Source organism: Rhinolophus hipposideros (assembly GCF_964194185.1).
Source record: "Rhinolophus hipposideros genome assembly, chromosome: 19".
NCBI lineage: Eukaryota > Metazoa > Chordata > Mammalia > Chiroptera > Rhinolophidae > Rhinolophus > Rhinolophus hipposideros.
Genome location: NC_138065.1, coordinates 20,981,271 through 21,006,148, shown reverse-complemented (window position 1 = coordinate 21,006,148; position 24,878 = coordinate 20,981,271). Strand labels below are relative to the sequence as shown.

The following is a 24,878-nucleotide window of genomic DNA, read 5'->3' as shown; positions in this document are numbered from 1 at the left end:
ACTGAAAATAATTTTTCCATATAGAGTAAGGGGTGCTAAAAAATGATCGGTATCAAATATGCTAAGTGTACCACTGAAGGTGGGTAGATTAATTTCAATTAAAAAAGTGAGACAAAACTTCAGTCCTTGATTTACCACGGATTTGTGGGTGACAGTGTCAGAGCTCTGGGGGGTGGGATACTTGGTTGTAAGTTGATGTATAAGACTTTGCATATGTGTTGGAAAACTTGTCTAATAAATTGAAAAAAACAAAAAACAAAACAATAGAAACTTCAGAATGGAGATCAGCCTTGATCTAGGTTACAAAGGTAAAGAGCTTTTTTTTTTTCACTATAGAGCATCTGAAATTCCTACTTGTGAGTGGGAAATTCCCCCCAGTCTGTCTCTTATATGGGAAGTATACACCCTATCCCACCACAAAAGCCAAAAGAGCTGGATATCATCTTCCTCAAAGTTCTGGAGAGCAGGCTGCTGACACAATCCACTCAGTCAATCTGATACGCCTGCACGTATGCAAAGGAACAGATAAAGTGAAACATCGGTTCCACTGGTTCCATGGTGGAGGCATCAAGAGATGGCAGCAGCAATGGGGTCCAGGCTCCTGTGACACCCTTCCTGCAGTCTGACTCTGGCTGCGGCTCTGGTTGTTCAGGTTCCATACATTCCTGCTCACTCCCTGAACCTAGTTTTTCAGTCTATCCTTTTACCTCATTTTGTCTACATCACCCGCACTCACTTTCTGTTATTTGCAGTAGAGAACTCTGCTCAACGCATAAAAGGTGAATAGAATTTTGACCAGGTAAATATGGAGATAGGAGGTACTGGAGATATTCTGGGTAGAGGGGATAACAAACATCAAAGAGTTGAAGGAGAAAAAATGTGGTTAGTAACTGGTAGTAGTCTAGTGTGAACTGAGTTCCCACGAACTGAGAACTGAGCTCATGAAAGAGAGCATTATGAAGGAAGGGAGGTGTCTTAGTCAGCTCAAGCTGCCATAACAAAATATCATAGACTGAGTGGCATAAACAACAGGTATTTATTTTCTCACAGTTCTGGATGATGGAAGTCTGAGCTCAGGGGCCAGTATGGTCAGGTTTTGGTGAGAGCCCTCTTCCTGGTTTACAGATGGGTGCCTTCTGGCTGTGTCCTCACATGGTTGATAGAGAGAGCAAGCTTCCTGGTTTCTCGTCTTATAAGAGCACTAATCCCATCAGGAGGACCCTACCTTCATACTCTCATCTAAACCTAATTACACCCCAAATGCTACATCTTCAAATACCATCAACTGGAGGTTAGGACTTCAACATATGAATATGTTGAATATGGGGGTGGGGGGACACAATTCAGTCCATAGCAGAAGGGAAAACAAGTGTCAGCCAGGACCAAGAGAGCCAATAGGCTACATGTATAAGTGTGACCATTGAAGAGTTGGTGAGGACTTTTATGCAAAGAGAAACTTATCTAAAGCTCATGATTTAGGAGTGTTATTCCAGTTGCAGAGAGTAGAATGGATGGGATGAGGAAACAATTTTCTTAGGAAGCTTATTTGGAAGGCCCCTGCAGTGTTATCAAGGCAAGTAATATAAAGGAGCCAAATTCAAGCAAAACTTGGGGTGGGGGGACGAGTGGAGAAGAAGAGCCTGGATTTGAGAGATATTTCAAATGTGGAACCAACGGAATTAATCAGACATCTGGATGCAGGGTATGGAAATGGGAGGAGTTGAGATGACTCAGAGATTTCAGCTTGGGTAACTGGGAGGATAGGAATGTCGACAATCAAATCAGAAGATAACAACAGCAGGAGCGAGTTTGCAGTAGTGGCAAGATCATGATTTTCGCTTTCGAAATGCTGAATTTAAGCAACTAAAGGAACACCACATCAATATATTCAAGTTGGTAACAAAGTCTGGAGTTCAGGAGAGAGGTTAAGACCAGTGAAGGAGTTCTGTAGTTTTCGTGAAAAAAACATGGAAATGGTAATGTATGAGATCACCCTTGGGAGGACTAACAGAGGAAAGAAAAGATGGTCAAGAACAGAAACCGCGTAAACACTAGTAGATGGTTTTCTGACACTGCAGTATACTGCTTAATGAGGGAGGAAGCAAATACGGAGAATGTAGTGTTCTCAGTCTTAAAAAGAGAAAAGTTCAGACAGGAAGGAGTGATCGACTGTCCATGTTAAGACGGCCAGCAAGACAAGGATCTCGAGGCTTTTGATAACCTCCCTGGTGAATCAAGTCTCAAGAGTAGTTTCCATATTGTGTGTGTGTGTGTGTGTGTGTGTGTGTGTGTGTGTGTGTGTGTGAGAGAGAGAGAGAGAGAGAGAGAGAGCTGGGGGTGGCGGTGATGAGGGGGCCAAACCCACATTGTAAGTAATTTATAAGGTGAGAAAGTATAAACTAGTCTTTCTATAAGTTTCTTTCAGAGGTGGGTTGATAGCTCAAATTAATGGAAGGTTTTGGTGTGGTTGTTTTTTTGTTGTTGTTTGTTTTTTGATAGTGGAAATTTTAGCATGTCTAAAGACATCATACTTCTCTACCTTGTACATAAGCTAATGGCCACATGCCTATATATAGAAAGATGCCTGATTGATATGTTTGACAAAGGAAAGAAAGCAGTAAATATACTCTATGTAAAGTGCTTAGAACAGTAAGTACTCAATAATAATAGTTATTATTTTTATACTCTAAATTTCCATATTATTATAGAGGGATTTCTACTTGTTATTTGAAATACTTTGTTCCCCTTCCAAGATTTTCTCTAAATGGCATAAAAAAAAAAGATGGCTCAAAGCAGACTGTGTTCATTGGAGAAGGTAACCTCTTTTGTAACAGAGTGAAAGAGGTGCCAAGAAATCTCTTTCATTTGAATTATCTCCTCAATTTAGGCATTTGTTGGCTGAAATTATATTGCTGTAATGTGTTCCTATATATTAAGGCGCTTAAAATACAAATACGTCTGACAGAGAGGATCACAGAAGATAATATACATCACACTACAAACCCTTTGCTGTGCATTAGCTTATTAGATCCTCTCTGAGTTAGAACTAGATGAAAGCAGTGTGGCAGCCACAGAGGTAGGGTGCTCTGATCTCCCTTCAGGAAAGATGGAGCCATTCTGCTGTATGAGCAGTGAGCTGAGCCTCTACCTGTAGCCCTTTTGGATTCTCTGCAGTGTTTGAGCAGAGGTCACCATCTTCCTGGCCAGTCCCCAGCCAGTGATGGACATGGCAGGGATACTAAGGGTTAGCCAATTATACCCAAAGGGGGCTCTTCTAATGACAATCTCTGCTCAAGAATGGCTGACACTTTGTCAGTTCTGCATCTCAATCTGAGACTCTCCCTATCTAATCTTGCTTCTTCCCTTTAACTTTTGGAAGTATTAACCCTTCTTCAATCCTCCAATAAATCTCTTACACTCCTAATTCTGTCTCAGCTTCTGCTTCTTGAAGAATTCGAACAGAATAAGTACCAAGAATGGTCTAAGAAAACAGGTGCTAAGATAAAATTTGGGCACTTGTCCTGGCCAGAAATAAGGACACCATCCTATGTGGCATGTGAGTCACAGACAGTCCACCAGGTAGCAATCCAATTACTAAAGTCTACCAGTAGTGAGTTTGGAGAATATTCTGATGGGGGTAGGGTAACCAGTTCATCCTGGTTTACTTAAAACTTTCCTAATTTTACACTGAATGTCTGAAGTCTGATTGTCAGTCATCCTAGGTGAAAGGAATATCCTAACCAGGTCAATGATACAGAGAGTTGAGAAGTCCAAGGAAACAAATGCCTAGAAAGATAATGAAATTGGCTGACTCTTATTAAGTTGTGTTGGTGCCCTACAGAGGGGAAATGAAAAGCTGAGGGTAGTTAACGAATGAAAACTGAGTGTGAAGGTCAGAGGACCTCTTCAGTAACTTAAAAGGTGTGGACGGAAAAGAAGCCACATGTAAAACCTGGCAAGCTCAAGAGACTGAAAATAACCACATAGGATGGCGTGAACATAAAAATTCCTAACTAAGGTGGGCCATGGTGGGAAGTCACATCCTTGGCCTGTAGCTTCCTTGACAAAGGTCAATCTTTACCTTAAGTGAGCCTGTCTGTTGTCTTTTTACACCTAAGATAACATACTCTTGAAATGTAAAAGTAATCCCTTTTTCCAGCCCCCTCAGGAGGCACAACCCATCACACCAGAGCAGGAAATTACAAAATCCCTCCTGTTATCTTGTTCCCCAAATAGTGTCTCTTATCTTGTTCCCCAAATACCATCTCTATGTGCTGTAAAATGCTATTAACTATCCTGTACCCACCACTGTAAAAACCGTGTGTCTCTCCATTTTACTTTTTATCCAGTCCCAGAGATTTCCCTGCTTTGCTTTCTCCCACCCCCTTATCTACAACCAATGGAATCCATGTAACCTTCCTCCTTTGATTCCAATGTATAAAGAAAGTTGCGCAACGGCCATTTTCTGGAGCATTTTCTCAATCTGTTGAGACTGCTTCCCGGCAATTTGTCATCAGTTTGGCTCAAATAAACTCATAAGCTTTCTCTTAGGCTGGATGTTTTTATTCTTAGTATGAGAAAACAGAAAAGCTGAAGACCAAATTGATGACTTTCAGTTAAGAGTCAGGTGACCCTCAAAGATGACTGAATGCTCAGCGAAGGCAGATCTATTACCGTGTTTCCCGGAAAATAAGACATAGCCAGACAATCAACTCTAATGCGCCTTTTGGAGCAAAAATTATTTTAGTATAAAACCGGGTCTTATATAATACAATGTTATATAAGTCTGGGTTTTATATAATACAATATAATACCAGGTCTTATATTAATTTTTGCTCCCAAACGCACATTAGAGCTGGTGGTCCGGCTAGGTCTTGTTTTCAGGGACACACGGTATCAAGGTCGGGACTCTGGTTAGGAAAATCTAAGGACTTGACAGAAGGAGTCAGGACATCTGGGTGGATGTACCTAAAAATTCTGGTTCACAAGATTCTAAACCCTCAGAGCTTTCAGACATGCCACCCCTAAGTACTAAGTACTAGCTCCCCCTCCCCACTGCACTCACTCCAGGAGACATTCTGTGGGAGACTGAGATGCCTCCTTCCCCAAATGCAACAGGGGTCCCCTCATGATGTGCCCCCACCTCTTCTCCTGGCTGCCAGGCCAATAAGGAGGGCTAAATTGCCCTGGATGTGATGAACTTGATAGGAGAGGAAGAGTGTCAAGAATTAGCCAGCACATCCCAGCTGGAGCTGGATTTTCAGAGTGCTTCATCAAGCAGGCTGCAAAGTAAACAGGATAAGGCACTGTTTGTTGACTTGAGGACACTCTCCCTGGGTATGTGGGATTTAACACTCTAGCTGGGCTGCAGGGGACAGGAAAAACTCCCTGCTGTGCTGGCTCCTGGAGAAAGTGACTAGTTTTCTTAATGAAGCTGACAAACCTGAATCGCCTTGGCAGATGGTGGAGGAATGAATTGAAGGCTCAGAGAAGCAGGCATTGCTGGAAGAGACATACAATATGAGTCTCAGAGACCCACCAGAGGATTATGCACCATAGGACCTAGTGGATATACTGTTCATCGAGGCATCGGGAACGTGCTGGTGAGCAGCACACTAGCATAATGCAGGTCAGTGGTGCCTCTCCTCTGCAGGCGGGGGCTGACAGTAGGAGAAGCTGTCACAGAGCCGCGTTCCTTAATATCCATGCAGATTGCGGGCAGCCTGAAGAAAGAGACCAGTTCCCAGTGCTTAACCATCAGGAGCAGGGGTGTGTGTGTAGAGGATCTCAGTCATCATAATAATGCAGAAGGCCTGTGTTAACAGCTAAGGGGACTCGATCAGCAGAAAGTTTTCTACAGGCAAAATAGATTGGGGTGGACAGTAATGAGACTACTTAAAATATAATCACCAGAAAACAAGAATGTAGATGTGGATGCCCCAATAGAAAGTTTTCATCCTTTGCTGGGTTACAAAACCTGAATGAAAAGTCAGCAGGTCCCCAGCGGGAAGGACCCTGCAATAATACAGAAAGTATATGTCGTAATGATTTTTCCATTCTTCTTCCAGAAGGACCTATGACCAATTATTCAGGTGACCACACATTGAGGAAAAGAGAATATCCAGATATTTTGAGGACTACTGGACAGGTCTACATGGACAATGGTACCTGGAGACTTAACACCGTTATGGCTAGAGTAGGGTCTATGGGGGGACTAGGCAATAAATGAATCCAAGACTCAGAAGCCTGGGACATCAGTGAGCTTTTAGGGACTAGGGACATGCTAGACAAATGACTACATCTTACACCCTTGCCACAAAGAAGGAAGCACAGCAACTTCACATCACTTTGTGCTCTTGTTAACACATTCCCCACCAGTGGATACTGCACCAGGTGATATGGAGAGACGCCAGCTTTGAGTGGTGCCTGCAGCAGGGAAGGGCTTTGCAACAGGTCCAGGTCCTATTGGGCCACGGGGTGGTGCTTGAGGTGTCAGTGGTGGGAAACACCGTCTGGAGCTTGTGGCAAGCCCTGGTGTAGGAAATCAGTGTTGGCTCCTGGAATGCAGGACCAAGGTCGTACTGTCTGCAGCACAGAATGATCTGTCTTTGGAAAAACGGACTTGAGCACAGTATGGGGCCTGGTAGAGATGGAATGTTTGATCCCAAGAGGGTTAAACAGCATTAGCACTGCTAATGCCAGCCGGGTTATCATGTAGCCAATTACTGTACATCTTAAAGGAGTTAAAGATAACTTAGACATTGTCATTTTGAAAGCAAGTAAACTTCTTTAACATCTCAAATGATGTGAGGGACATAAGATTAGAAATTAAGAGTCATAAGAATAAAATATGCATTCACTTAAATCAAAGTACAACTAAAATCGAAATATCACGACCATTTATATTACTTTTAGTGATTGAGCTACTTGGCTGCTTGGAAAATAGGACACGAGACAGGAAGTTCCGGTGCACACTTTTTCAACAACCTTCTTAACTCATATTATGCAATTAAAACCAACTAACTAGTCTTCATGTACTGTGTATGAAGCACTGCAGTCTGACGATAACTCAAAATGTGGCTGCTTTCTCTTCACTGGGGCACATCTCAGGAGGTAATGTGACTTAAGAGACCACAAACTGGATTTGGAGTGACACTAACCTGGATCACATTCGTAACGCTAACAAATACTAGCTGAATAACCATGGGCACATGAACTAGTCTCTTATGTCCTCAGTTTTGTTGCCTGTGAAATGAAGAAAGCCATACTTTCATTCCAGCCTTTGTGAAACTGAAGGCATGTAAAGTACTTAGTGTGATGCTAGGCAAACAGTTACTTTTCAGTAAGTGGAAGCTGGGGGCAGGGTTTGATATGCAGAAACAATACAGAATACTGAAATTGGGCTGCGGGACTCGGCTGTATTTAGTTATAGCAACTCAAGAAACTGGTGGTATTGTATAAACTGTGACGCACACACCAGAGCCCCAGCGTGGGAGACAGGTCTGACTCTCCTAATCCTGTGCTCTAGGAGAAAACGCTCAGGGACCCCCCAGCTGCTCAAATCTTGCCATGGCTCAGGCTCTCGGCAACTCACAGAGTCCAAGCACATCCCATCCCTCAGAAACTATGAATTTCATTTCATGTAGCTGACTCTGGTCTCACCAGCACAAGGGATTCCAATTTTAAGGAAACCATCTGAATTCAAATCTCTATCATTTCATGTCTGAGATTTACAATCTCCTTAAAATGTTCCCTTTACCTTTAGTTTCTTTCCTTTTTTTATTACTTCTTTACTTTGTATCAGACGATTTGGAACTTCAGGAGTTTATATCAGTATGTACAGTCTTGATGTAGTCTAACCATTCAATATATAGGAATGGACTTGAATTAAATAAAGCCATCCTGAAGCAATGCTTCTGTAATGCCATCTTTCAACCCCATGATGCTTATTAACTGCAGCATGAAGGTTGTTTTACGAGGTCTTTCTCACCGATTCTTGCTCACCCTTAAATCCCACAATTCCCCACACATGCCACTTGAGTTTCCCCCCTCACTCATTCCTAATTGTATCTGCTGTTGCTGCTCACTGCCTTTATTCTTTCTGTCCCCTTACGTGGAATACCTCTTCTTTACTATTCAAATCATATTCATCTCCAAAACCCATCTCAAGTACCAATTCCTTCTAAAGCATGTCCCATGATGCTTGTTCACAGTGATCTCTCCTCTCTTGGCATTGAGTGGCTCTTGTTGTCATTACCAGGTACACTAACCATCATATTCCATCTTAAACTTTATTAGTACTATTCTCAGGGCAAACTTATCCAATAGGCAAGGTACCTAGGACTCAAGCTACTTCTAGGGACCCAGAAACTATTTAAATTTCTTTTAAAATCATAAGAAAAAAAGTGAACATTTAGGTTGAAAACGTTTAATATACATTATTTATAAATTTTTTATAGCAATGAGGTTGTAAAATGAGTGTGTGTATTTGTTTTTAATAGAAGAAGGGGTCCATGAAGGCACACGTAAGTACCTAGGGCCTACACAAGTCAAATGCAGCCCTATGTTAGATTGTCCTATGATAGTAAGCCCTGTTTTCCTAATTAGAATGTGCAAGTGCTGTCAGCAATCCCCAAGCTGGAGTTTGCTAACACCTGAGAAACCCCAGAATATTAATGGAATTCTGTGACATATCTTTCAATATTTCAAAGGTCCTAACAGAATAGTGTATTTATCCATGAGAAGCTGATGGGCACTACAAGAATGTCATTCATTATGCGTTGCTTTTGGCTGGAACTATTATATTTAGTCAGTTGGCAGCACTGGTGACCTCTGCTTAGTGGTTCTGATATGTGTGGAGACACAGGGATGTATTTGATGCGACTGGAGAGCCGATACTATTATAAAGCCACAGGTCAATCACAGATTGACTCAAATATAAGGGTCATTTACAGAAGTCAGGTAAAATGAAGGTAAAGATGCAGAGTATCCATGTGTTTTTAATCATTTACCGCTTATTATGTAATAACTGTATGTGTGCAATTATAATAATTGTATGTGTGCAATTTCAAAACAGCCTTATATTTTTATTATTATGGACCAATTTTTAATATGTGGGCCCAAGTTGGGATGGGAAGGTATTAATGTTATATAGACGATTTAAAAACATGGAGGAGTATGCGGGAAGGGGAAGAGGATAAATTATAATAGGGGTCCATGGTAGTGAAAATACTGGAACCCAATGGGCACTTCACAGATGCCTTTTGTACATCAACCCCTACCAATAACACTTAACTGAACATTGGCAGGAGAAATGTCAATTGACTAATAGTGGTTGTAGCACCAGTAGTCACAGTAATAGTATAGTAGTCACATTATGAGTGAGTGCTTAATAAATTCTTCTTGATATATCATCTAGTAGACACAAATTTGCTCATTCGAAATCTGCGCACAGGGGCCTTATACATTTCAGCATTAAATTACCCCTGAGTGAGGGAGATTAGAGGAGTGGCTTGCTGATGGCAGACCAATATCATCAGCCAGTGAAGACAAATATGTAAAGGCAGGGCTTTTCTTTTTATCCACGCCCCACCCAAATTCTTCTCCTCCCAACACAGTCTCTGACCAGTCTCATGAAATCAACTATTGCCAGTAAACTGGTACATGTTCCCCAAATACCTGTACTCCAGAATGAGGTCCTGCTCATGCCTCTGTATAGAATTAGGTAAAAATGCATGAAAGGAGGGGCAAACACAAACCAGTTGTCTGTGTATATTTATCTCAGCTTGGCAGTCTGAGAGCAGTAACTGCTGCACACGGGAAATGGTGAGCTTATTATAAAAGATGGCTGTGTGGGAAGTGAGAGCAGGATGATGAGAATGACTGGCCACCAACGTGGAGGAAGAGAGAGGGAAATGACATTTTAGAGCTTTCAACTAATATTCTGGGAAAAGACTGTAGTAAATTGTTTAATGTCTACAAATTCCTCATATATTCGCCTCTTCACCATAGGACTATGCTGTGCCTCCCACCTATAGGTAGAGTCTACAGTATTTCTCCGCCCCCATCTGGGCAGGTCTTGATCTGCTTGGACCCAAAGATACAGCAGTGGGGATGGGGGTGTTGGATGTTGGGTAAGTCTGGGAGGTGTTTTGAGGCTTGGGCGTCTCTCCTCTTGGAAGGCTGCTCTATGACCCTCTCAAGGAAAACCACCTGTGAGAAAGACCTCTTAAGAATGAGAGAGACCCAGCTACTTACACTCTCCCAGCTCGGTCCACCCCCAGCCAACTGGTCAACTATATGCATCCCATGAGAGAAGCAAGGATTGACTACCAGGAAAACTACAGGTCAACCGACAGAATTCTTAGGATAACAAATTCTTGTTTTGAGGTTTAGGGTGGTTTGTTATACAACAACAGATAATGGAAACAGGCCTTCTTTTTTTCTTTTTTAACATTTTCAGAAAATCTAAGGTCAGAATTGGAAGTAACCTAACGAGATCATTTTATGTCTTCTTGTTTCAGTGGTTTATGATATTAACTGGAAAAGCACCAAACATTATTCCTCATTTTCAACTCTGAAGTTCATTTGACTTTAACTGGAAAAAAACTTTACCTGTTTTATATGAATAGAAATATCACAAATCTAAATTTAAATATTTTTCTAATGAAACTTAACACTGAATTATATATATTTTTCCCCCCTGGGAAACCAACAGCATTTGCAAAAATAGGCGTAGGGTTTTCTATTTTTTCCTTGAAACTAGAACAACTCTGTGATCAAATTATCCCCAAACTTTTAATTAAAGCCAGATGTTAAGGGAGAGTTCAAGTTCCTTAATTTTATTTACTAATCCACAAAGAGAAACATCAGAAAAATATTTATCAGTTCTTATTCACATACTTCATTATAGGGCTCATTTATTTTTATTTATGTGTTTACATATGTTTATAACACCTACACCACATTAAGCAAATATCTCTACCTAAATACAGCAATAAGCTTGTTTCCACAGAGAATACTGAATATATGGTATTTCCCCCTATTTACCTACCTATCAAAATTCTGGCAAGCAGTTCATAAGACTGCATTAGTTTGAAATACCCCAACATTTTTATTATAAAGTTTTCCCAAGGTGTCTCTAGTGAAGCTAGGAAAACATATATATGTATATAGGTTCACATTTCACAGCAAACCCTGACTCTAATGCCTACATTTGCAGCAGGAGTTATATTGAGTTGCCATAGCAGCCACCCACACTCACACACATACAAAGAGGTGGTAGAGAAGAGAGAAAAGCAGTTAGCAGAGAACAGAATCTATTGTTAAAAAGATAGAGGTTCCCTTGAATGTAATTACAGGCAGAAATCCTGATTTTTCAACTGAACCACTGTTTAATGATAGAAGATTTCTGAGTGCTGGAGTGTTAATAAATGTTTCTTCTCTAAACGTATCTACCATCTGAATCTTTACAGATGCTGAGATGATGCAGAAGCAGGGAGGAATTAAGCTGACCATGTACACGTTAGGGCAATATGATTTAACAATTCCCTCTCTAGAACATTTGGAATCAGTTAGCCAGGAAAATTTGTGGTTCTATGGATTTGGGCAAGTTATTTCACTTTGTCCTCATCTGTAAAATGGGCATGTGTAATAAAAGTACATACTTCAAAGAGCTGTTATGAGAACTCAATAAATTAGTACAAATAATAAATTATTGCATACTTAATAATAAATAAAGAATAAATTTTAATAACATAAATAAGAATTAGTAGTATATTAAATAAATTAGTAAAAGTGCAGCAGTTAGTACCTGACATATAGCAAATGCTCAATAAATGTTTGCTATAATAATAATGAAATTATTGTTGTGAACATCTCCAAGTCTTTATTAAAGACCAGAACAGTATGGTTTATAATTAAGATGTTCCCTAAATAAACGCCTGCAAGTAAGATGCAAGACTAATAGGTAAAAAGGTGCTAAAACAAATGTCAGCAGACCAGGGGCAAGACAAGATAGTAAGATTTTCCCATTACATGGAAGGATAATGTCTTCTCCCACACCAATGCCTTTGAAAACACCGTTTTGGCAGAATAAAAAGACCAAGTATTTTACTACACTAGCATATTCACCACTATTGTAAACCTTGGTTACACAGCAAAATCTGTCATAATCATGTAACAGTTTTTGGGGTCAGAGAATATTCTGGAATTTGTCTCAACTCATTGGCTTGATCACATATGTATATGTAGATATATTTGCAATTCATACCGAGGTACAAACATAAACATTAGATTTAAATGTGATGACAATGAATGAGAAGTATTTTATGACTTCTGATTCCCTCAAGTTCTAAATAGTCATTTTAAGGCTGAATGCTTCTTCATATTCTAGGAGAGGCAGAACACGTAGTCAAGAAATTTAGTGAATAGGAAACACAATGCACGGATTAGCAGATTTCATATCAAGTCTGAGAATGTGAAACAGAAAGCAAAACTGGTCATCTAAGGAAATCAGGGGAAATTAGAGGAGGAGAGTTGGGTGCAGAGTGAGAGGCAAGAAGGGAGTTGTAACTGATAAATTGCACAGAAGTCAGAAGACAGTGGAAGAGAAAATGCATAGAATAGGATTTGATCCTTAACTTTCTGAGTTTTCTTGATGGGATTTTTAGAAAGTCTAGTCAGTGAACGATAGAATTAGCTTGGCTTAAAAACTTTTAAAATGTTCAAAAGCATACACTTCGGACCTCCAAAATTATCTGCCACTATTTATATATGCTATATTTCTCCTTCTAAATTGTCCTTTTTTAAAAATAATCTTTATTTCCAATCTCAAGTAGAGGTTTCACAGGGTCCTACTTTTTATTCTCTCTGCTTTTTAGAGATAATCTGACACACATGCATTAGGAACATGAAAAATGTTTCCATAACTGAATAGCTCTTTGAGGATAAAGATAAATCCGAGTTTTTTTCAAGTCATTAGAAGTGATCAAATTTGGTTTCAGGTCGGTCCTGAGCTCTCTTGTCAATAAGTTGAAATCAGAAGGACGTAGCTATTGGCACCATTGGAAAGGAGAACCCCAAAAGACTTTTAAAGTCTCTGAACTTCTAACTGTAGCTATGGGAAAGCTTTTGGAGTCCAATTCCACAGCTGCAAAGCAGATCCTGGTGACAGAGGGAAAGGCTGAAGACGTGAATGTTGGGGTCTGGAGCTGCCTGCCAAGGCCACGCTTCTCTCCTTCTGAAGATCAGTAATGCTCTCAGCTGAGAGTACTCACTTCTGCCTACGGGTCCTAAGATAACTGCGCTTTGGGCCTGACTATTATGACTAAAATGATGGCAAATATTCAAGAATCAAGGAAAAATGTATAACCTAAAGACATTTTGGTTAGCTCTACAAGAAAATAGTAAAACACTAGTTGAGGTACTATGATGATATAGTCACCAATAACAAAAGAACTTTCTAGAAAAAGACTGCCCCTTCCCTCACCCCCAACAGAGAATATTAGAGCTTCAGTAAACACCTAAGAGGTCTGGATAGTTCTCTTAATTGTGCTATTACAAGTTTGTGGGGACTACCACAGGACAAATTTGTTTCCATTAAGCCCTATTTAATATGAAGACAAACATTCTCAAATGGAAATGCTAATGGCTATATTTTTTAATACAAGTAACTACCCACACATACTCTCATGAGAGTCAACTGGCTTAATTTATTCACAGTACAAACAGTTATTATTAAAAATAAATTAAATGGCCTACAGAAAGCAGTTAATATGACTTCCATATGGCTGAAAGAAATAAGAAATTCTACATTGGGAGAGTAACAGAAAGACTAAAACTGGTTTATAATCCTTACTTACTGTCAGATACATAGCTGCATAGACACTGAGAGCCGCTTCTTTGGATGGAAACGTTTTCCTTGCTCTCATGATGAGATCCGGGTTGCCCGTGCAAGCCTCTTCCCCACTGATGAACTGTGTATACTGCTGACATCCGAGCGCTGTATAGTTGGGCTTACACAGGGCGAGGAAATGTGGAGCCAGATTCCCTGTAACTACTTGTCCAGCATTTACAAAGATATCTGTAGCAAACAGCCCAAATGTGTAAATTCCTGAGGAAGAAAACACACCATTTTAACTCTGTGGATTTTTTGTATTTCACTTTACAATAAGCCAGCATGGAAATATTTTAGAAACTTTAAAATAGTTCATACATACATATATACATATGGTTCCTTCCATTTCACTCCTTTCTAGTCATTTTGCTTTCTGGAGTGGTGGGAGTGTTAAATTATTTAACATATTGAGCTGTCTACCACTGGCTACATTTTTATGCATGGCAGGTTTATGAGCCTCAAGATAAAAGAAGAAGATACATTCTAAGACTATGTTTGAGTAATGTGATTTTTTAAATGGAGACATGTTTCCCTAGTGAAGGCTCAGTCTATCACCTTCTGCTAATGTTAGCAATCTTTATTTTTCCCTATTTTGAAAATATTTTTTCATATTTTATCTTACTAACATAAAGCTAAGCAGTTGTCTCCCCTTGATTATGCCTCTTAAACCCATTCCGACTGATATTAACTGCTGGAGGTGCCAATTAGCAACAAAATCCAAAGCCATCAGTCTTCCTTTAAATATCATGAAAAATCTTAAGTAAAGCAGAATGTTCTCAGATTAATCTCTACATTGCTTTCAGAAACACATTTTTTAAAAGTCACATAACAGCTAGTAACTTAGTCCCACCTTATTTAATTTATCAAATTTTGGACAATTTAGTAAACAATAAAGCGATCAAAATTATAATTTTTCAATTATCTTCACAGTATTAAAACTTACTTGCTTTGGTTATCTAAAGGAATAAAATTAAGTACGTAGATCTTTTTCCTCCCTTTTGTAAGGAACTTGCCAGTTTACCCAAATACCAAAAACATTTTCTAAATTCAAAGTCATTGGTCATTGTTGCCAAAACTTATTTTTCTACCTAGGTAGGGCAGACAAAATACATTCTTTGGCATCCTTTTCAGTTAAACTTAGATATATACAGCCTTCAAGGTTGTGGTATTAATTGAAAGAAATCCATTCTTTTATAATTTGGGGAAATAAAATCTATCCGGACATTTTAAAACTATAACAAAATAATACTTCCCAAATAGTTGATTAAAATGTCATATAATTCTATTATAATAATTAGATGTTTTTCTTCTTAGTCATCATATATTTCTGGATTGTTTGTTTCCTAAGGCTTTACATAACTATTGGCTATTGTGTAATAAATCACCAGGAAAGTTGTGCAGGATCAAATAATTTTCCAGCATTAGATGCATGGCTATCCTTTAATTTTTAAAATATTATGTAAAATCATAAAAGGTCCATGCACACTGCACAAAGCAAAACTTTGTAAGTATGAAATGGCAATGATACAAGGATCTTAGTTCTCTCTGTATCTAAAAAATTTTTAAAGGAAATAATAAAAAGCCCTTTCTTTACCTCTTAACCAGCATTCCTTGAGTCATACAAGTAAATGTTATCAAAAGCAGAAATTTGGGTGAGGCAAAGAAATGAAAGACAATGGAGCCCAATAAAATGTTCACATATACAGCCTCTCCTTCCAAACATTATGGCCTAGCCCGGGAACCAAAATAATGTCGTCATTTCTACTTGAAATCTAGGCTAAGATGTACTCATTTTATTTAACCAAACCATCCTTTTCATCTGGTGTAATAAGTTTTTCTGTTTAAAATAGAGAGAAATATTTGATGAGGATATGGAAATGTCTGATGCTTTTAAAGTTCCCAAATATGCTTTACAATGAAAACGTCAGTGCATCAGGCCCCAGGCCAATACTGTAGTTGACTACAAAGAGACTTATTAAAATGAGATCCCATGAGTGTATCCACTGATTGGCTAGATGTCCAGGAAAAAAGTCACTCTAAAGAGTGATGTCCTACTGTAAAGCAATGCTTTGCTTACGAGCTTCCCATTTTATTATAACAAATCAGAAAATCCAAATAATAATAAACAAGGGAACAAGAAACAAATGAAGCACTCCTCAATATTTTATGGAATTATATAAGAAGTAAGAAACATGCAGAGACTTAAAATACACTTACTTTGTGCCACAAATTCTTTAGAAATATATGTGCAAATGCAGAAAGTATTTTACTTAAGTAGGCGTAATATAATTTACTGAACAGCATTTAGGAAAGTGTGAATTTCATCATTTTTAGTTCTGAGTACCTTATTGCTTATTTTGTTATTAAATGACTCTCATGCAAAGACAAATGTGTTGAGAACACAGTATGGATACAAGTGGGGGAAAAAATAAAATTTTTAAAGTTTCACATAAAAGTTATCCCTTCAATAGTATATATAATGGCTTTTGAAGTGTATAACTTGATGACAATAGAAATAACAGTCTTAGATATGAAGACCTTTTGTCTTCAGAGAGATTTAAAGGCACAATGACATTTGATGTGTCTTTATGTAAATTCATATATAGATTAGATGATCTATACATAATACCTAAAAGTTTTCAACTTGATCCTATAAGTATGAGAAATATATTGAAAGATTACAATATCCTTAATTTTTATTTTAATACTGATCAGAATTTATATTAAATGTTAGTATATACATACTTTTTTAATTGATAAATCCAGGAGATAGTAATTTATATTAAATTTATTTCTCAAGTTTCTATTGAATTAAGATGATTTTCACTAATCCATCAATGTTCATATGCACTAGTGCTAGAATTTGAGATTGAAAGTTAAAGTGTCATTAAATCTTGTCCTCTAAAAAATTAATACATTTTTGTTGACAAAAAAAAAACAACAAAAAAAAAAAAACAGCTTAGAAGTAGTGCATGGAGTGAGACATAGGGTTCTCAACAAATACATTTATTTACCAAGCTACTTTTCTTGTCCTTCACGATGCTCAACAATCTAACTAGATTATCATTTCTCCCCAAGCATTGTTTCTGAAATTTCATAAACACAGTAAATCATTTCTTTTAATTATGAAATTTTTAGTTACTTAAAGAATATTAAACATCCAAGTGTGATATTCTTTTTCCCTTAATACAGAAATGACAACTGGAGTCTTATAAGTTGAGAGAGAACATAGAATGCAATGTCTATTTTCAAAACTAATTTAAAATGTTTCAAAGTAAATATAACCTAATATTTGCATACAGTTAGAGTGCTGGCCATTTTAAACGTTAGCTTATACACAAACATTGTTTCAGCAACAATAAAAACAATTCAGTGGACACATACCTAGAAATCGTACAGTTCGCCGCACCAGTGGGTTTATATAGCAACAGTCTCCAGTTAAAATAGTTTTCTCCTGGTTTTCAAAATCCCTTGTGGCTAGTTGTAGGCAAAACACAGCAGTTTCTCCAACTATCATCTTGCAAGGAAATAAAAGGTTAAAGAACATTAGAATGCAACCAGTATAAATGAAGAATACTTTTATTTAAAAAAATACAAAAGCAGCTTCTTTGAGTAGTAACAACCTTAGATAAAACGGAACCATATTTGCTTAACCAAACCCTTTTATTATAACCTTATCCCTATAAATATAACCCAGATTTTTCTCAATTCAAGGGAGTATTAAGCTGATAAATTTAGAATACAAATGTTTTCTAAAAGACTTCATTAAAAATGAAACATACAAAGGATCTTTTCTTTAAGGAAGCATTCACTTATTTTTTGGTGTGTAACTGAATTCCATGTTTTATTTTTCAGTAATTGCATCTTGTTTAAATTTGACTCTGCTATAGAAATCAGAACAATTCCCTAGAGTAGCCAGAATCTGAATTCGAGTTCAGACCTATTTTCACCATAGATTCAGCCTAGAATTTGTAAGCTTTGCCTCCAACTTTTCCAGGTCAGACCCTGCTCCCCACTCATACTCCTCAATGCCCAGGATACACCCTGGAACTCCACCACATTCGTACCGTAGCATTTTTACAGTTTTAAGGGGAAGGTGTTGGGACACAAAGCACCTCATAAGGACCTTCTCAACTCCTGGGGTCTCCAGGTATAAGAGAACAAAGTACAGAAAAAGACTTTCCTAATCCTTCTGACATACATGCCAGTTTCCCACAAAGACTAAAAGAGCTTCTCATCACCCTTTCTAACTCTGCCATTATTTCGTTGAGATTTTGTTTTCATTGAAATTTCTTCATGTTTCCTCTGCATATCTTAGTTCTTATGTAGAACTGAAGACCTGATGGTTTGGTCATTTGTCCACCATTACAAAGAAGGGGTTCATAATCTGGAGTGACTGGCTACCATTTTCATTAGATTCCTAAAGCCATCCTCAGGTAAAGAGCATAATTGGTTTGCTTTCTCTCCTGGGAATGGAAGAGGGGGAAACCTAACAGTGCAATGGCACAGAAGCCAAAGATGGGGCTGCTAAAAGCTTTGTCACTTCGTAGTTTTCCTTGAATAAATGAAAGCTGTTTCCAGAGAGAGCTAGGTGATGAAGTGTTAACTGAGATCTACTGAGAAGAAATGTGGCCCCTCCTCCTGCCTGCCACAGCTCCAACTTCTACAGAGAGGGACGACATGGGGAAGGTGTACACCTGTCCTGGTGGGAAGACCCAACTGACTTCTCACAGGGCAACTGTCCACCTTAGCAAAAGCTTTCTATTCATTAGGTATTAGGACATAAAAGAACAAGGCGGGGGTGTGGGTACTCTATTGGTAGAGACAGTGTAGACTGGCATAGTAAGTACATAGCTGTGAGCTCTCACTTCATTTCTTACATCTGCCTTTCAGCTTCCTTCTGGGCTCACAAACCTCATCCCACCCCCACTCTCCCTCTGCCAAGATTCAACCTGTGTGGACTGTGATAAGATGCCAATCAAGGGCTCAGGAGCTGATACCAAAAGGCCCTCTCTGCTTCACCTACCCAGCCAGGGTTGTGTCTGAGCAACTGTGCTATCCCTTGAGTCACAGTCCCCTCCCAACTGTAACCTGAAAGTCTTTGTCCTTGAAGGCAAGAGTTGTGCTCCTGAACCTCACCCAGCCTACACTCCACAGACCTCCCCAAACTGGAGTCCCATGTTCCCTATTATACCCCATGTTCTCACTGAGTCATTCTATTATGCTTTGTTGAACACAGTGTTGTCATTATGAATCCCCTTGAGCCCTATCTTGCTTATTAAGCTGGACCTATACAACCGCCCCCTTCCTAAATGGCCCATCCATGTCTCCATCCTGTCTTTGAGAACAGATGTAGTATATGGTCCTATGTCTTATCCATTACTCTGTTTGGCAGTGAATAAAAAGCCCCATCTTACTGATGAAATCACAACCTACAAAAATGCAGGTATAAACCATAAATCCTCAAGTATAAGTGTATAAATGTCAGTTATGAGCAAATATTGCTGTCATATCTCAATTCCCAGAGGCTGACACACTATTATTTATATTTCTTAATGATAAAATTATGAAGTAAAATTTTCCAGGAAGATAAAATCATTGTAAACTTTCATCAAACATCAAACTCCAAATATTCATGTTTTCATTGATAAAAAGCCAGTTAAAAATTCTTCTCCCCTTCATCTGATGGTGACTCAAAAATATCCATGCATCCTTGGTTTGATATTGGTACAAGAAAACCATTTCAGATGTAAAGGAGCAGTAGAGGTCATGTGCAATCAGCGTGATGGTACTTAACCTGTGTCTCGTATACTTCAGATGTGTAAAACAATATCCGAAAAGCAATTTTAGTCTGTAAAAGTATAGTCATGGAACACACTTAAAATTTTAAATGTTGGAGGGTATGGAATTTACATTTAGGTTCACATCAAGCACATTGTACTGGTTTGGTGATTATAAAGACACACATAGAGAGAGAGTTCATGTCCCATCATCAATTTCAAGCTAATCAAGGGAAGTTCTAAGCTACACAAAGAGGTAAAAACCTACACTGGGCATTATCTCATTAACTTTGTGTCACGGTACAGAGAAACTAACATTTTTTTTGTGCATACTTATTTATTAATTTCAGCACCCTTTCTAAGTAACACAATTGTTTATTAAGTTTCTGAATGGAATGGAGGTTAGAAGAGAGGAGAATTAATTGAACTGAACAAGTAATACAGTTAGTGATACAATTGTTGCACAATCCCTCCCAGCAGTTAAGAAACTAAGGTTATGTTTTGCTGTAGCTGTATATACCTCATAATATAACCACAAAAACTTGTACTGTCATTTCCATACTACAAAGTTGCCATTGGGAGTGGTTACCTAGCCAGGACCAACATTCCCTACACACCTGCTTACAGGTGACCTTACACCAAAGAAATGCTAGGATGAACAAAGTGTGTCAGTTTCAAACCAGAGGGAAAAAAACAGAGGTGTCTTCTCCACGTTCTTATCCCCCGTCTGCTGGCTGGAAGCAGAGCGATCTGGGCCTGAAGGTGGAAGGAGCCGAAATCCCTCAGTCAGCAGCCCTGCACTATAGGAGTGCAAGTTAAACTCTAATGTATTAAACCAGGGGAATGTGGAGGTTTATTTGTTACAGCAGCTAGAACTTGCTAATTTCCCTGCTTTTAATAAAGAGAGAGCAAGTCTCAGGCTCAGAGTCTTCAGCAGAAAACAATAACCAGCTAGAATCATAAAACACTGTATTTATTTTATGGTTACTTTCTATTTACCAAGTGATATTGGTATTCCATTTATAGTAATGATGTTTTCTTTTGTAATAATTTGTTAATAAAGTGGATTGATTCAAAGAAAAATAAATAAATGACAGTTGAGGTGGTATTCAGCCATAATAGAAAGCATGAAGGTGAGACCCTGAGAGGCAAATTTAGGAAACATATAAAATATAATAAACACTAACTTAAAGCTTCTGCACAGCAAAAGAAACAAAACGAAAAGACAGTCTATGGAATGGAAGAAAACCTATCCAAGTCATATATCTGATAAGGAGTTAATATCCAAATTATATGAAGAAATCTTACAACTCAACAGCAAAAAAGCAAACAACCCGATAAAAAAAAATGGGCAAAGGAACTGAATGGACAGTTTTCCAAAGAAGACATACAAACTGTTAACAGGCACATGAAACATGCTCTACATCACTAATCAGGGAAATGCAAATCAAAACCACAATGAGCTATCACCTGACACCTATTAGAACAGCTATTATCAAAAATACAGGAGATGGGGCCGGCCTGGTGGCTTAGGCAGTTAGAGCTCCATGCTCCTAACTCTGAAGGCTGCTGGTTCGATTCCCACATGGGCCAGTGGGCTCTCAACCACAAGGTTGCCGGTTCAACTCCCGCAAGGGATGGTGGACCCCGCCCTCTGCAACTAAGATTGAACACAGCACCTTGAGCTGAGCTGCAGCTGAGCTCCCGGATGGCTCAATTGGTTGGAATGCGTCCTCTCAACCACAAGGTTGCCGGTTTGACTCCCACAAGGGATGGTGGGCTGTGTGCCCTGCAACTAGAAAACGTCAACTGGACCTGGAGCTGAGCTGCGTCCTCCAAAACTAAGACTGAAAGAACAACAACTTGAAGCTGAACAGCACCCTCCACAACTAAGATTGAAAGGACAACAACTTGACTTGGAAAAAAGGCCTGGAAGTACACACTGTTCCCCAATAAAGTCCTGTTCCCCTTCCCCAATAAAATCTTAGAAAAAAAAAAAAAAAGGAAATAGCTTTCCTTTAAAAAAAAAATACAGGAGATAAGTGTTGGTGAGGAGATAAGTGTTGGTGAGTGTGTGGAAGAAAGGGAACCCTTGTACACTCTTGGTAAGAATGTGAATCGGTGCAGCCACTGTGGAAAATAGTATGGAGGTTCCTTAAAATTTAAAAATAAAACTACCATATGATCCAGAAATCCCACTTTGGAGTGTTTATCCAAAGAAACTGAAATTAGGATATCGAAGAGATATCTGCAGCATTATTCACAATAGCTAAGATGCAGAAACAACCTTAGTGTCCACCTATGGATGAACGGATAAAGATGATGTGGTACATATACGAGTACCATGGAATACTATTCCGCCATAAGAAAGAAGAAATTCCTGCCATTTGAAACAACCTTGAGGCATTATGCTTATTATGCTAAGTGAAATAAATCAAGCAGAGAAAGACAAATACTGCATGATACAACTTATATGTGGAATTTAAAAGAAAAAGGAAGTAGAACACATAAAAACTGAGTAGAGTGGTGGTTACCAGGGGCTGGGGGTGGGGTGGGGAAATGGAGAGATATTCATGAAAGAGCACAAATTTCCAGTTATAAGATTAATAAAAATTCTGGGGATCTAATGTACAGCATGGCAATTGTACCTAATAATACTGTATGATAAAGTCAAATATTATGAAGAGTAGATCTTAAATGTTCTCACCACACACGTGACGTGATGGAGATGTGAGCTAAAGCTATGGTGATAATAATCATTTTGCAATATATACATGTATCAAATCAACACATCGTATACCTTAAACTTACATGATATTACATGTCAATTATATCTCAATAAAGCTGGGGAAAAAGATTTTTAAAAAGTAACATGGCATTTACTAATTTTCAGCAACTTCTAAGTTCTTTGCAAATAGTTACCAATTTAATCTTTAAAACTACACTGTGAAGTAGGTATTATTATTAAATTCCAGTTACAGATGAAGAAAATAAAGCACAGATAAAGTAAACTGCCTATGGTTGGGCATAGAATGAGGAACTAGTGTCTGAACCCAAGACAGTCCATCTCACAAACCCATGCTCTTACCTTTACATGGTACTAGCAGTGGGAAAGATTGTGGGTGTGTGGCCCCCACCAGGAGGCCCAACACCCCCCAGAGAGAGGACAGTGTTAGTGAAGGCACCTTAGATAAAAGAACCTGAGGCCAAGAATTGGATTTGTTCCTTTGAGTTAAGGTTTACAGCTTCTAAGAGACTACTGTTAAAATGCAGATCGTAGGGAGAAGAAACACATGAAGCCATCAACCCAACCACTGGGTGGGACAAGCTTATTAAATTATTTTTTAATTGGGAAATGAGAGGAAAGGTATAGTTCTTTTCTGAGAGCACTCTATGGGCAATGGTTCTCATGTGTGCCTCAGACCAGCACCACGTGGGATCTTGATGGAAATGCAAATCCTCAGGCCTAATCCCAGACCTACTGATTCAGAAACTCTGGTCCTGGGGTCCAGACATCTGTGTTTGAATAAACCCCCAAGCTTTCTACAGGATATTTCAAGGGGTCTAAAACTTCTGATTACTACGTTTTAAATTTTTCAGGGATACTGTAAAAAGATATTTATTTGAACAAATAATTATTAAGTAGTTGTAGTTAATACTTAGATACAAATACTTAATACAAAGAGCTATTCTAGGCATTGTATCGAAGGGTGGGATTATAGAAGGAGAAATTAAATGAAATGTAAAATATAAAGAAATCCAACGCTCCCATTTTCCAGATGTTTTAAGTGAGATTTAGAGAGATGAGGTGTCCTGACAAGGTACTCAATGATCAGCATGCCGGCAGGTCACATTCGTTCTAAGGTTTGGAGTGGACTGCACTTCTCACTATGGCTGCAATGCAAGAGACCATCAAAAGAACCTACAAGTTACCTGTCAATACAGACACATTTGCAAATAATACTAGTGAATGAATAAGGAAGGGGTGAGGTAAGGAGTAAGTGCTGACTGAAGACTGAGTATTTGAGTGACCAAAGGTGGTATTCCTTTCTGCAACACTCTTGCAAAAAGGGATCCAGTCTTCTTCAAGCCCATCTTCTTCAAGCCCAGCATGGTCAGTGTTAACCCCACAGGACCTAAGGACCAGAGAGCACAGGATGGACCAGTAGTAATGGGAATGTGTGTTCTAGGCACTGGAAAGGCATACTTGTCTCTCCAAGGCAGTGCAGTGAGTGTGGACTCTAGAGCCACGGCATGTGGTTGAGGCTGGCTTTACCTCTTATTAGCTGAATGACCTCAGGTAAGTCTCTTTGCCTCCGTGTCCTCATCTACAAAATAAAAATAATAAAAACAATGCCATCACGCGCTGTTATAAGGATTAAATGAGTTAATGGTTATAAAATTCTTAGAAGAGGAGCAGTATAGAGTGAGCACTACGCAAATTTTAGCGATTATTAGATGACCTTGAAGGTTCTGTCCAACTCAGAACTGCAATGGGTCAGAACTTGTGGTAAAGGAATCTGGGATAGGATAATAGAGTAATCTGATAAGATTATACAGTGTGAAAGTCCTAACACTAATCTTGGAGTGCATATGTGTATTGGAGTGGGGGTTGAGGAGAGCAGTATGAGGATACAGAGAAAGGAGGCATGGTTTGCCTAACAACAAAAGCAGAGACTGCTTTTCCCTGAAAATAAGACCGAGCCGGATAATCAGTTCTAATGTGTCTTTTGGAGCAAAAATTAATATAAGACCCATTTTTATTTTACTATAAGATATATACTATATTTTACTATAGTACATACTATAACATAAGATCGGGTATAATATAATATAATATAATATAATATAATATAATATAATATAATATAATATAATATAATATAATATAATATAATATAGACCCGGTCTCATATTATATAAGACCGGGTCTTATGAAAGACCCGGTCTTATGTTAATTTTTGCTCCAAAAGACACATTAAAGCGGATTGTCCATCTAGGCCTTATTTTCGGGGAAACACGGGATTTACAAGCCATGGACATTCTTTTTTTAATGATGAGAAGCTTGCGAAAACCATTTAAAAACTTCCCTAATTAAAAGGAATGCTCCTAATTAAACTTTACATGATCTTCACACTTTGCCCAATCATTCATATAAATGTAGTGAACATAAGCTATAAGAAAAATGAATTATAAGAGCA

The 24,878-nt window shown here is 38.6% G+C and overlaps 1 protein-coding gene across 2 annotated transcripts in view; it reads right to left on the bottom strand.

Moving 5' to 3' along the window:
• PLPPR5 (phospholipid phosphatase related 5) overlaps nt 1-24,878 on the bottom strand; it is a 117,407-nt gene that overhangs the window by 62,680 nt on the left and 29,849 nt on the right. For both annotated transcript variants that reach the window (XM_081025198.1, XM_081025199.1), the window contains exons 2-3: nt 17,282-17,414; nt 13,863-14,113 (exon numbers count right to left, since the gene is read on the bottom strand). In XM_081025198.1, coding sequence (XP_080881324.1) covers nt 13,863-14,113; nt 17,282-17,414 — 384 coding nt within the window. The remainder of the gene's footprint in view (nt 1-13,862; nt 14,114-17,281; nt 17,415-24,878) is intronic.